Source organism: Vigna radiata, chromosome 5 (genome assembly GCF_000741045.1).
Source record: "Vigna radiata var. radiata cultivar VC1973A chromosome 5, Vradiata_ver6, whole genome shotgun sequence".
Lineage (NCBI taxonomy): Eukaryota > Viridiplantae > Streptophyta > Magnoliopsida > Fabales > Fabaceae > Vigna > Vigna radiata.
The window spans coordinates 3,420,803-3,433,883 of record NC_028355.1 but is presented as its reverse complement, the minus strand read 5'-3'; the positions used below and the strand labels follow the sequence as shown (position 1 = coordinate 3,433,883).

Below are 13,081 nucleotides of genomic sequence, written 5' to 3'. Positions count from 1 at the left end.
TAACCTGCACAAATCAAAGATGTGGAGAGGAGGTCTGAACACCAGCACACCATCGAAGGCGATGACGACCAACATCAAACCAACCAACACAGTCCTCGAGACAGATGACCACGACCCACAAAGATGGTGAGCAACGACTTCGAAATTGAGTTCATAGTGGAGGCCACAGATCGAGAGAGTTGTGCTAGATAAAATGCACTCATAGAGGAGGACGGCTCACACAATGAGAGATGAGGAAGGGTTATCGAACGACAAAGAGGGTTTCTTTTCAAAGACGCGAGAGGAGTTCTTTTTAAGGGATGTAGGATTTTGGTTTTAAAATAGGAAAATGATATTTTGACACCAATTTTTGACACTATTTTGACACTGCACACGTGTCAAAACGTAGTTGGACAATTTCAAATTAAAAAAAGCCGAGACAAGGACATATTTGGAAGAAAAAAATCAAAGTTTTTTTAAAATATCATTTTCCTTTAAAATATCAAACATATTTTTAGTCAAAGAATCTCTTAAGTATGCATAGGTTTTATAGATTTTCAGAAGGTTATTAAATTAATTTTGGGATGCATGGAGATGGAAGAAGAAGAACTCATTTTCTATTTTACGTTATTATTAAAAAAATCATTATAATTTACAATTTAATTGAGAACAATTTTTTTTAAAGAAAACATTATATTTATAAAATAAATCAATAATAAAGTTTACATGTAAAATGAGTTATTTATATAAAAAAATGAGACATAATGTTAAATGGATATTAAAAAAAAATGATATTTTGACAACATTTTAACACCATTCACGTGTCATTCTGTGACCGGTCCAAAATTACTATACAATCAATAATAATAATCATAAACACTAACATGGACCAATAATAAAATGACACATAGATAATGTTAAAATGTTATAAAAAAATGTTCTCAAAATATTATAATCTTTAAAAAAATTCAATATCAAAATAGCATTGTCGTTTTTAAAAAAGTTTAAAATTTTCTCCCAATAAATGCATTCAAACTAAGATTATACACCAAACAAATGTGAGCATCAACCTAGCATAAAAAAAATAACAATGGAATGATATATCTACATTTGACACATTATAAAAGTAAAATAATTATAATTTTACTACTAAAAAAATTATATAAAATATAAAAAGAATAGTTTCAAATTAATGTAAAATTTTATACATGACAAATTATCTTTTCCTGAAACAAAAACTCCAACTTAATAGAATCAAACCAAAAGGGCCAATCATTCACTGTAAAATCACAATGAAAAAGTTAGCGTTTCCAATACTTCAGTCAAGACCTCGTGTTCTAAGTCTACAATCTTCTGTTGAATGTATATTTTTCTCCAATAAAAGGGACCCACCAACACATTCTCTGAGAGCTGTGATTGGTATTGCTTCTCACACTAAAATCAAAAGCCAATGCTAATTATGCCATTAAAGTCTTTTAATTCTTGAGTTTACTTCTAATTGCATGATTACAGTCACTAATTTGGCTCTGTTTTGAATGTTTCAACGCTTCAAGATAGCATTTGCAGGTCTATTTGGTCAATTACCCGTTTCATACGGTTGGGTTAGAAATTATGGTGTTTGAAAAAATACCACAGAGAGTTTCTCACTTAAACTAACATGTATAAATGCCTTTATTGGCCACATGAGGCTGCAGCTTGTGTTTTCATGCAGAAGCACTTTTATTAAATGGCCACCCTTTTGAGTCCTTGAATGAAGTTGAAGATAAACACAAGGAATCAGTCAGAAAATTCACTGCTTTGGTTACCAATAACCGTCTATTTCAGTTTATCAAAAAGGCTGCTTAGGCAAAAGAAAAATACTAGAAAATTACCCTCCACGCATCAATAATCAAACCCCAGTTGTGTATACTATATAGTAAATTAACATTAGTCATACATACATAATAAGTACAAACTTAGTAGTTAGCTTTACCCTTTCATTCTGCATCATCATCTACCAAGAAAGAGTCACATATGGGAGCCTGTTTTTCTTCCAAACCATCCTCCACAACCAACAATGTCCGTTTGGTTCATCTCAGTGGATATGTGGAGGATTTTGAGAAGCCAATTTCTGTGAGCCAACTCACTGGCACCTCTCAGAAGCACTTTGTTTGTACCTCACTTCAGCTTCTTTCACCTTGCTCAAAACCATTGAATGGAGACACAGAACTTCAACCTGGGAATGTCTACTTCATGCTACCATACTCAATCCTTCAAGCTGATGTTTCTCCTGTGGATTTGGCTTCCCTTGCAAAGAGGCTCACTGCAATAGCAAAAACCAGCAAAGGGTCTTCCCTCAAAGATGGTCCTTTCTCAAGCCAACAAGGGTTGAACGATGTTTGGAGTTCGCCTTCAAGGAGTCCTGGGAGGCTTGGTGTGGTTGAACGAAGTCCATGTAGAGTGCAGCCTTGGAAACCTATCTTGGACACCATCAGAGAGAAGTCTTTCAATCGGAGAAGTGAATCAGATTTGCAAGAACATATTTGATGTTTGAAAGACCTTGAATTGAGGTAAAACTAGGAAGGAAGAAGACACATGTTAGTTGGTTTGATTATCTTCTGACAAGGGAAAAAATTGAAATTTGAGACGGTTACGCATGAAATTTTCTTGTGTATAATTCTTCTTTGTATTTATGATCCAAATTATTAAGAACTTGATATTTCAGTTTGCAGAATTCATACACAATCTTTGATTACTGAAAATGTGTCTTGCAATTAAAATTAATGGAGCAATCAGATGAAGAGAAATCTCTGGTAGTGTATTGCAAATTAGGATATAATACAACACAATACAGAATTTATAACTTTTTTAGAAACTGATACTATAATTTGGTTGTCTGATTGAAGGGAAAGAAAAAGGATCAAACTCAATTTTTGTTGAGTCAGGTAGCAAAACTTGTATCATAGACATAATTTCTTTCTTCTGAACACCAATCCAATAAGGGATGTGTGCAATATCAGATAGACTTTTCTTTGTTCTTGTTTTCAGGAAGGTTGGCCAAGCTAATTGTGACTTTGGCAAAAACTCTCACATGGCTACTTTTATAAAATAGTACTAATAATGTAGTAGTGGGAATGGTGGCTAATATAAACAAAACGGCAAATTACAAGGTTACAAGGAGATGATGGGACCCACTTTTGAATAGGTAAAACAGTCCCAGATCACTTCTTTGCATTGAGACAGAATCAAATGTTAAGGAACATCAGTTTCTCACTTTCTCAATTGCTCCCTTTGTCTTTCCTCCACAGCTTTCTTTGATTCTCTTGCTTTTTCCCAGTCTTTGCTTAGGATGGCTTGGCTCAATTAACTCCATATAAGAGCTGATTCAGTTGGCAACACACTCTGATTAAAAATATACACAACAAAATCTAGGTTGAACTCAAGAACACATGCCAACTCATGCATATTGTGCTTTGTTATTGAGCTGACATATGCATGAAAATAAAACAGCATGATTTCCCTTTGCATTTTTGAACTCTATATTTTAATTGGAACTAGAGCAATCTAAATCTGTGAGAAGGGAAGCAAAAGTTGCTTTGATTGGTTTAAAGTAAAATTTCTTTTACAGTATCGTGCTTGGATTTCTGTAAGAACTTAAAGTGTACACATGAAAATAACCTCTTTAAGTGAGAATGAGAAGAACAATGTGCACACGAAAATACACTCATATATAACGTCCGCATCCTTCAAGTAGGAGCCTGAAGCCCTGAAACTACCTCTTTTTGCATCATACAGAACTTCATGTACAATCTTCAATGAAGATGAATCGATGATCTTCCCAAATCCAAGGAAAGGGAGGTTTGACTAATGTAGAATGATTCAACCAAGTCGAGGACTAAGGAGTAAGAATCACAAAAAACCTTTTTGTTTCCTCCATATACAAACACTACTGTTAAAGGAGAGTTTATATTCCTTCTCCTTTATTGTCAAAACAAGTGTTGAAAAAGATCTAGTTATTGTCAAAAGTAACAAGGTTTCATCTAGGAGTATCTATTGTTTCGGATGGATTGAAAAACCTCATACACTTATTATTGCTTAAAAAAATTACAACTTATTTTTAATAATATATACTGTATACTTAATATTTTAAATTTAAAAATAAAATTATAATTAAAATATTAATATTTTGAAGTAATAAATGTATTTGTATTGGTTGGTGTCAAAATATAACTTTCCAATGCTGAAAACATAAAAAAGTGGGACTTTCTTATGGTTATGAAAATAAAAAATGTTCAGTGTAAGTAGTATAGTTGTTAATCAAATAAAAAAAATTTAAACATAATTTTTAAAATAATTATCACGAAAACCAATATTTTATATTATATATGTACCATCATAAACATTTACACTATACAAAGAGAGTTTTTTTTTTAATGCGTGAACGATTAAATTTTTTTGATTTGTCATAAATACTTATTGAAAGATTTATATATAAGTTTCTTGAGAATTTAAATGTAATGTGATATTTTTTACAAAATAATTTATTCTTATCTAATAATAAGAATTTCATATTATATGTTTATCTATTAATATTTTAAAAATTGAAAAAAATTAGATTCTTATCTCTTTTATTCGAACATTTCTCTGAAAAACTTCATTTAAAAACATTTCTTAGTTTTCTAATAATGTTAACTTTAAAACATAAACCAAACATAGATAACCAACATTTTCAATCTTGAATTCCTAAAAGCTCTTATCTTTTTTTTTTTTTTTTTATCAAACTCTTCCTTACTAGATAATTTATTTCTCATATTAGATAACTTATATACATGTAAATTTCAACAATTAAATTCTTCAATGAACATTCTCTTCTAAAATGTATTTCAATGCTTTTGAGTAGTGAACAGTAACAATTATTGTGCTGTGATGGGGGCAGCTGGTACAGTGTTTTGAATAGGTGAACATTCCCACCCTTCTTTGTTGTTAGATACTACAAAATGCTTAGAAACCCATGTTTCTCCTTTTGACTCTCTTTCTTTCAAGAGCTTCCTTTGTCTTTCCTCAATTTCTTGCTTTGCTTCTCTTGCTTTCTCCCAGTCCTTCCTCAATATGGCTTCACTCAGTTCTCCCCAAACATGAGCTGATTCAGTTGGCCACACACTCTGATGAACATAAAATCTCATGTCAAAATCAGGAAAACATGACACAACACACTCACTATTTGAACATAAAGTTTGATTGTTTGATGTGCATACACATTGAGTATAGAATGACGTGTAGAGAGTAGAATTTTTAGTACCTCCGAATCCTTGAGTTTTGGAGTTTCCAGACATGACAGAACTTCCTTTGCATCATATATTACTCTTACTTCCTTATTATTTGTATCCTTCAATTTTACAACCCTGCATAACAAAAGGGATAAGAACATGCACCTTGGTTGAAAAGTACCATTCTTGAAAATAACACAGCCATGTAACTAGTGAATAAGTTACTAGATACTATACACTTTATATACTTATACTAGATACGATTTGAAAAACAAGTGAAAGTTCTAATATGTGTTTAGGAGGAATATAATACCTATCCCAATGACCATCAACTTCATACAAAACTTTTAATGATGAAGAGTCAAGGATCTTTCCTTTGATCACTCTATGATTCCCTCCAATTCCTAGAAAGGAACTATTTGATCTGTAGGATAACTCAGCCACTATGCCTGTCTCTTGGCACCGGATGGTAACTGTGCCACACCAATCAGCCGAAGTAACTGGAAAAATTCTAAGTAAAAGGTGAGGGCAATTCGTTTCATATGTTTCACCATGATTGAGAAGCTTCAGCTGCCGAATACCATGCACTTTAGCTTCAACTGATGTGCCTGTATGTTTAATTTGCAGACACAGACATAAAAATTTGTAAGTCTTTGCTGTCAGAGGATACATTTAGAACATGAAAGTTGAAACTGACTTGCTCAGGTCTGTCTGAATATTCTTTCCTCCCACAAATTAAAATCAAATCATGTTCCTCATCTTATTGATGAGATGTCAAACGAGGAAGCTTTTTCTAAAATGTTGAAATTTTAATTTTGAGAAAGTTTGATTTTTTTTTTCTTCATTTTCTGAAAGTACTTGTTGAAAAGTTTAAACAATTTGAACCTTATTATAATTATCCTTTGTGAAGAATTTAAGCAATCCAAGAATTCAAATTGTGATGCACACTTCTGGTTTCAAAATCAGAAAGATCTATAAAGGGTTAGATAAACACTGACACTGAGTTCCTAATAATTTTGTCAGCATGGAAGTTTCCTTGGTACTGGAAACTATAAAATCAACAACTTAATATGAAGGAGTGCTAATAAGTGTGTCTAGAACCACTGATTCTTAGATTTCCCCTGTTGACATCTGATTGATAATATGAAGAATATGTCCTCAGTAATGATTCTTTGTTGACGTCTGGTCACAGTTTTATTTAATCAATTAATCAGAATCACAAATCTTTGGAACACCAATCACACATAGGTGAAAATTTTTGAGCAAACATTTGAAAGTTTATTTTTGAAATGGATAATAGTCTAGAAAAGTTCAATATAGTGAAATACCATTAAACTTTGGATCAGGTCGCTGGCACCATATCATTTCAATGTTTTCCTTCTCATCAGTTGCATGGAGAGCAGCTACTGGAGGGTGATGTGAAATCTGCACACAAGAAGAAGTAAACCCAGAATTTAATTAAGTACGAAGATATCAAGAAAGGGAACCAACCCAAAAATTACGTTTCAAGTTCATATTAACTAATCAAAAAGCCACCAATATAGAGATCAGGAGAAACTGCATTTGTACAATTTGTATAACAATTGATAGTTGATATGATCAACAGAGAAAAAAACGGATGCAGAATTTGTTTATGAATAACATTACTTCATAAAAATTCAGAATGAGCCAGTCTTAGCATTGTGACCAAACGTAAGTAAGCCTTCAGTCATAATACTAGGAAGAAATATGCAAATGAGGAGATGAGAAGCATGTACCTGCTCCAATAACACATTAAGGTTTCCCTTTGAAACATGGTGTGTCTCACCAAGAATTGGATTATAAGGCGCAACCCCAAAAGTCACAGGGCGAGTGGTAGATATGGTCCATGCTACAACAGATATGAACCTGTCAATCGGACTCTCTCCATTGTTGCACATACTTAGCAAGTCTGAACCTGTGCAATACACAGATTCACCATAGCACTGAAGTTGTGACTTCGGTAAGTTGAATAGTGGTGGCAGCTACAATCATGGTAAAAGATTTTCATCATTCTCTGTAACATGGTGACTCAAATTACACCAGTTAATAGACCAATCAAATGTAATTCTTCCCAAAATTTCTTTCAGAAACGAGTTAACTTTCACAAAACCTAAGCTACACTTGGCGTAGTGTATACAATATTTGCATTTCATGTATTTCAAAGAGTAAAATATATTTTTACTTAACAAATTTTTATTAACAAATAATATGTCAAACATCTCAAGATTACTCGATATACATCACCTTCCAATGGTTGCTGCTCTGAAATGAATTCAAGAATGTCAATTCAACTAACAAAAATTAAGTTAGAATTGGTGAAAATTGAAGTACAATAACTGAATGTAAGTCAAATAATGTACTATTTATCACACTTTTTCTTTCTATCTACATTAATAGAACAGGAATTTAACACTGTAGAACAATCTCTGACTTACGTGCTGATAATAAGAAGAAATAGCAATTGTGTTTACTTGAAGAAAAATCACAAAAACAAACCAGACTTCACATTATTTTCAATATCATAAGTCGTGATCATTACTGTGTAGTTGCCAAGTGGGGACATTATTTGGTCCCAGAAGGTATCGCTCAGGCTCTCGTAAGCCATAAATGCACATCAACTTTAATATCCCAATTTATCAAATTTCCAACTTGATACATATGCACTTCCTATTAAACTATAATATATAAATAGATATAAATCTTACCTTATAAACTGATTTTATAAAATGATGGACTTAAAATTAAATTAGGATGTTCTTGGAGCTTATCAAAGTCTATCCTAACTAGTGTTGTTGAATATATCGAACCACCTGCCATCGAGCTTTCTCTCTTTTTCTCATCATCGATGTGTCTAATCCTCATTATAAGCATAAGGGTATTTCGATTTATGAAATTGAGTGAGACTTTCTGTTAAAAAAATTTAAGTAAAGTACCTGAAAGGGTGTGAAGTGAGTTTAAGATTGAATTTCTTAACTTTCACGAATGGAAAAACATACTAAAAAAATTATATTAAAGGTAGATTACCAAAACTACTTTGAATAGTTAGTAATTGTTTGAAGTTGGAAAGTGATAAGATAGTGCAAATGTGTGATGAAAGTGGAAATGGAATAAGAACAAAGAAGAAAAAGACATGAAAGAAAGTGAAGTAGTACCTGAAAGCGTGTGAGGTCAGAACCGGGGCGTACATTCTTGAATAAACTGAGCATTCGTTGCATAAGATTAGGGGCTTTATACGCGTCTGAATTAGATTCACTGTCTATTGTTAATGGCTTTGTGAGTACAATTTTCCTCTCTTTTTCCTCTTTCATCTTAACCTGCACCATTTTTCACATTCTTATTTTACCAAACGCGGAAAGGGTTACAACAATATTGCCATAAACAGGTGTTTGTGCATTGCACGTTACCATTCTTGAATATTCTTAATTTATGCAAAGTAAAAGCAACGGTGACCACAATGCAGTCTGGGCCTGCAAATTGCAAATACAGTCCAAATCTAAGTCTACAAAGTTTGACCCGACACCAGATGTTCTAAAATTTCGATTTTTTTTATGGAAAGGTCTAAACATTGTTCTGCAAACATATCGAACTTGTTTTTTGAGGTTTCACAAAAGCAATAGAATTCTTCTTTAGCCAATCAAAACACTCTCAACCAAAGGGTTGTTGCCAACTCAAAATTGACAGGTTCCGATGCACTTTGCCCGTGAACTAAGGAACAATAAATTAAACAGCATCAACTTTTTGTTTTCCTTTTCCTCATTCACATGCATGCTTGAAAAGAGAATCATTGTATATATTATTGTAAAATATTCTGTCCACACAAGGAACTGTTACATTAATTTTGTAATGATAAAGATGGATTAACTTTATAAGACAAGAAACTGAGAATCTGTGATTAGCGGTGAAATTGCATGCCTCGGAATACCACTCATTCGACCCTTCAAACACTAAACCACCTTCAGAATCCGAAAAGCAGAAACATCAGAGAGATTTTCACCACCACGCAGATCATTCACACTTGTGAAGAAGAAAGAAACTTATCATGCAGAAAGTTCAAATTTTTTAGTGGGCATGTCGGTTCTACAAGCCTTGTTTAATCGGCGTAAAAAGAAGATTTTTCCAATGAAAAAAAAAAAAAAACTTATGCAGAAAAGAAAACATATGAAACAAAAGAGAAACGTATGTATGACAGAGAAACTTATGCTTATGAGAACACAAACTAAAGCAGGAGACTAAAGAACATACCATGTTTATGTTGAAGAAGAAAGAGCTTGAGTGAAGAACAATGGCAAAAGGATGTGATGAGAAGTAAGGGTAGATTTGAAGATGTTAAGGAGAGTGTGAAGTACTTTGGTTTTGGTGTTGAAATTAAGAAAAAAAATGGTGTTTATAGAGATAGCCAATAGAAGATGCAATGGATGGAGTGAGTTATATATATATGTGTGCAAGGTTGTCTTTTTCTATTTTTATAATATAAAATGTTTGCAATATCAGTTCACACATGATGCATACGTTATTTGTCATTACTTGTTTTCCTTTTGTGGGGTTTGTCTTTTCTTTAAATACTTGATTTGTTTTTAATAATTATACATCTTTTTAGTTAATTAGTTAAGTATATCCTCGTAATTATAATTAAATATCAGTAAAATTATGGTTTCCGAGAGTTTCTTAATGGGATTTATCATTGCCTTTTTAACAAAATAACCACTAAAGATAATTTAGAAAATCGAGATTGGTATGCGTCATTTTTTCTTTTTTACATTTTTATATAGAGTGTGTAACGATAGAAAGTGTCATCAAATACAATAAAAGAAAAATCTTGCAAATGATTGATCCATCATACACGGGGAGAAAATAAAGAAAGAAAAGAATATGTTAAAGTACTATTATGAATATTTAAAACATCGAAAAAGTCAAAAGAATTCTACGCGTTATATGGTATATCATGAAATGAAATGAACCTTCTAAGCAAACAATATTAAACCTAAACGCATGATTGAATACTTAAAGCATACGAAATTAATTACGTTCTTACAAAAAAGTTAATAAAGAAAAGAGAAAAATTAGATAGTGCTTCTAGCAAACTTTTTTTTTGTGATTAGTAAGAATAAACAAAGAGATGAGGATTTATTTATAATCAAACAATACATCTAATTAATGTTCCGTTCATTCATAAGGTTAAACTAAAATAAAGACACGTTGAGAATGTTAATATAAAAACTTAAACGCGTCATATATATCAGTTGTAACACGTCGAAATATTTATGTACGTGTTATATTAGTTGATGATCGAAGTCTTGTTGCATTGGACAATTTTAAAGCTTTTGTAGATTTTCATTCTATTTTATAATATCAATTAATCAATTAAAAAGTTTCATTTTCTTCATTTTGTTATTGTTTTTTTCTATATGTATGTTTATATGAAATTTCACATTAACATGACACGAGTTTAAGATATTATTTTTAATTCAAAATTTTAAGACAATAAATTTATGAATATGAACATTTTCTTATAAGATGTTGAATTTTCTCATATTTATTATAATAAACTAAATTTATATTTAAATTCTTAATAATTTTTTGTAAAGATGAGTTTCTTTCACATTTGTATATTTTTGGTTAAATATATGTTTTAGTCTTCATATTTGTTCCTCATTCTCAATTAGGTCCTCATGTTTTTTTTTTTCCAATTGCATCCTAATATTTGTAAATTTGAGGCAATTAAACCCTCTCGTTAATTAATGACTAACGTCGTTGGCACTGTGTTGATCTGTAAATAATTTTATATCTGTGGCATTATGTATTAAATTAAATGGATTATGTGTTAATTACACGTGGAAAAGTAAATTCTTACCATAAAAAATTTCCATTAAAAAAAAAATTTCTCACCTATTAACTTCGTCTTCTCCACAGAGAAAAAAACAACCGATTCACCCAACCAAAATCTTTGTAAACAACAGCAACCTATTTGTACAACCAGCTTAGTTACTGTTTAGGCTTCCGTGCCAAGAAGAAGTACATTGGTGTGAAAATCTCTTTCCTGGAAAAGAGGCAAAAGCAAGTCATATTTCAGATTCCTCTGCTCTAAAAATGTCTGTAAAATCTTCTAATTTAAAACACCTCTAACAGAGGGATAAATAGTCCATTTTGAAAAAACTTATTGTCAACCGCTTTCAGATATGAATATACCTGATTCANAAGGGAAGAACTTGTATCAGTATCTCAATTTCAATTCAAACATGGGTTGGATTCACACTCCATGTTCTGAGAAATATTTCNCATCCGAAAAAAGGAAAAAACGGAGTTCTTGTCTACAAAAATGCCTTGAGAAAGGTCAAATGTATAGAACCTTTCAACAAGATAAGTTGGACTTAGATATGAGAGACCTTCAGAATCTGAAATTGCCATAGATGAGAACTGTACATGCTGGCTAGGAGCATTCTCACTTTTACCCAGTTGAGAGATTATATATCAAAAATTTCGTATGCATAGGTAGAATAGAGAGAAAGTGATATTATGAGACAGATGCAAAACTTACTTTCCTCCTTCAACTAGTCCTTCCACAGCCTTCTCTATGAAATCTTGAACCCTTAGACTACCCTTTGGAGCTAGTCCAACATACTCCAGAACCTTGACCTGCAGATATAAATTTGTAGTCTCCCAACCAATGTTGAATGAGTAATAAGATTTACGAATCCTAAAATTCTTAACATACAATCAAAAAATTCCTGGCAAAATACATTGCGCATAATCATCAAATCCCAGCAACTCGCTAGCCTTGCAATTCGTCATTCCCAAATCACCAGCAATCAGACCCATTTAATTCATCAACCAAATGTTCCTCCCACTCACAGGCATCGATCCCAAACCAATCAACTTTCCAACACCCTTGGAACTCAAAACCCCTTTCGCAACCCTAATCATCGCATCCGAAGAAGACGACTTCAACCGAGGCGTTAGACGATGAAGGCGAGGCTGCCCTCACAGGGGAGGTCGACGGTTGTCGGTGATTTTGCTCTGCCACGATTCCACTGCACAGAAACAGAAAAACAAGAAGAAAGGTGAGCGCATCAGAGGGAAGCTCATCGGCGGCCTTCCACGTTGACGGCGACGTTGGTATAAAAACTTTAGCCGGAGGAAAGCTCTTCCAATGGTGGTTGGAGAGCGAGGAGGGGTTGAGCGGAAACATTCTGACTGAGGCGCCGCCGCCATCCTCGTCGTGTCGTTAAATCCCTAATTCCTCCCACTTATTATTTTATGATTCAATTAAAAAATCTAAATTAAAAAACTTAATTCCACATCAAAAGCTTTATTTTATATACTAAAATCCACGTAATTAAATCATTTATAAGTGAGCCAATTCTCTGTCCACCACGTCATCAGTAACAAACGGTGTTAGAGGACTTAATTGTCTCAAATTTACAAATATTAAGATGCAATTGGGACAAAAAGAAAACACGAAGACCTAATTGAGAATGGAGAACAAATATGAGGACTAAAATATATATTTAACCTATATTTTTTTTTCAAAAAAAACATTTTTAATCACGTGTGTTTTAATTATAAACTTTTTATTCGTCATTATATTATAATACAACACATTAGATATCACAAAACGGATCAATTTGGTTTGTTTTGGTCTAATGTATAGTTGACCTAACAAAATTTAGGTCAATTTAAGTTAGTATGTTATAACAAAACGGATTAGAATTTGTGACCCATCCTAAAAGCTGGATTGGTTTGTCAATTTTTTCTTTAAATTCTTTTTAATTTAATTCTCTATTTTTTAAAATTATATATATATATATATATATATATATATATATATATATATATAT

At 32.3% G+C, this 13,081-nt stretch overlaps 2 protein-coding genes across 4 annotated transcripts; one reads left to right on the top strand and one right to left on the bottom strand.

Moving 5' to 3' along the window:
* Window positions 1–1,710: 1,710 nt before the first annotated feature.
* Window positions 1,711–2,651, top strand: LOC106761726. The gene has a single exon (XM_014645296.2). The coding sequence runs from the start codon at window positions 1,993–1,995 to the stop codon at window positions 2,503–2,505; it is 513 nt and encodes a 170-aa protein (XP_014500782.1). The 5' UTR covers window positions 1,711–1,992; the 3' UTR covers window positions 2,506–2,651.
* Window positions 2,652–4,729: 2,078 nt separating this feature from the next.
* LOC106761226 (oxysterol-binding protein-related protein 4C) lies at window positions 4,730–9,685 on the bottom strand. Of its 3 annotated transcripts, XM_022780472.1 has the most exons (8): window positions 9,489–9,685; window positions 8,651–8,713; window positions 8,399–8,560; window positions 6,983–7,228; window positions 6,554–6,650; window positions 5,539–5,833; window positions 5,258–5,360; window positions 4,730–5,120 (listed from the first exon to the last, which is right to left on the bottom strand). In XM_022780472.1, the coding sequence occupies exons 2-8, from the start codon at window positions 8,651–8,653 to the stop codon at window positions 4,872–4,874; spliced, it is 1,155 nt and encodes a 384-aa protein (XP_022636193.1). In that variant the 5' UTR covers window positions 8,654–8,713; window positions 9,489–9,685; the 3' UTR covers window positions 4,730–4,871. The 3 variants fall into 3 exon arrangements, with proteins under 3 accessions (XP_022636193.1, XP_014500240.1, XP_014500239.1); XM_014644754.2 differs by lacking the exon at window positions 8,651–8,713 and having other exon boundaries at window positions 9,489–9,683; XM_014644753.2 differs by lacking the exons at window positions 8,651–8,713; window positions 9,489–9,685 and having other exon boundaries at window positions 8,399–8,569.
* Between the last annotated feature and the right edge of the window lie 3,396 nt (window positions 9,686–13,081).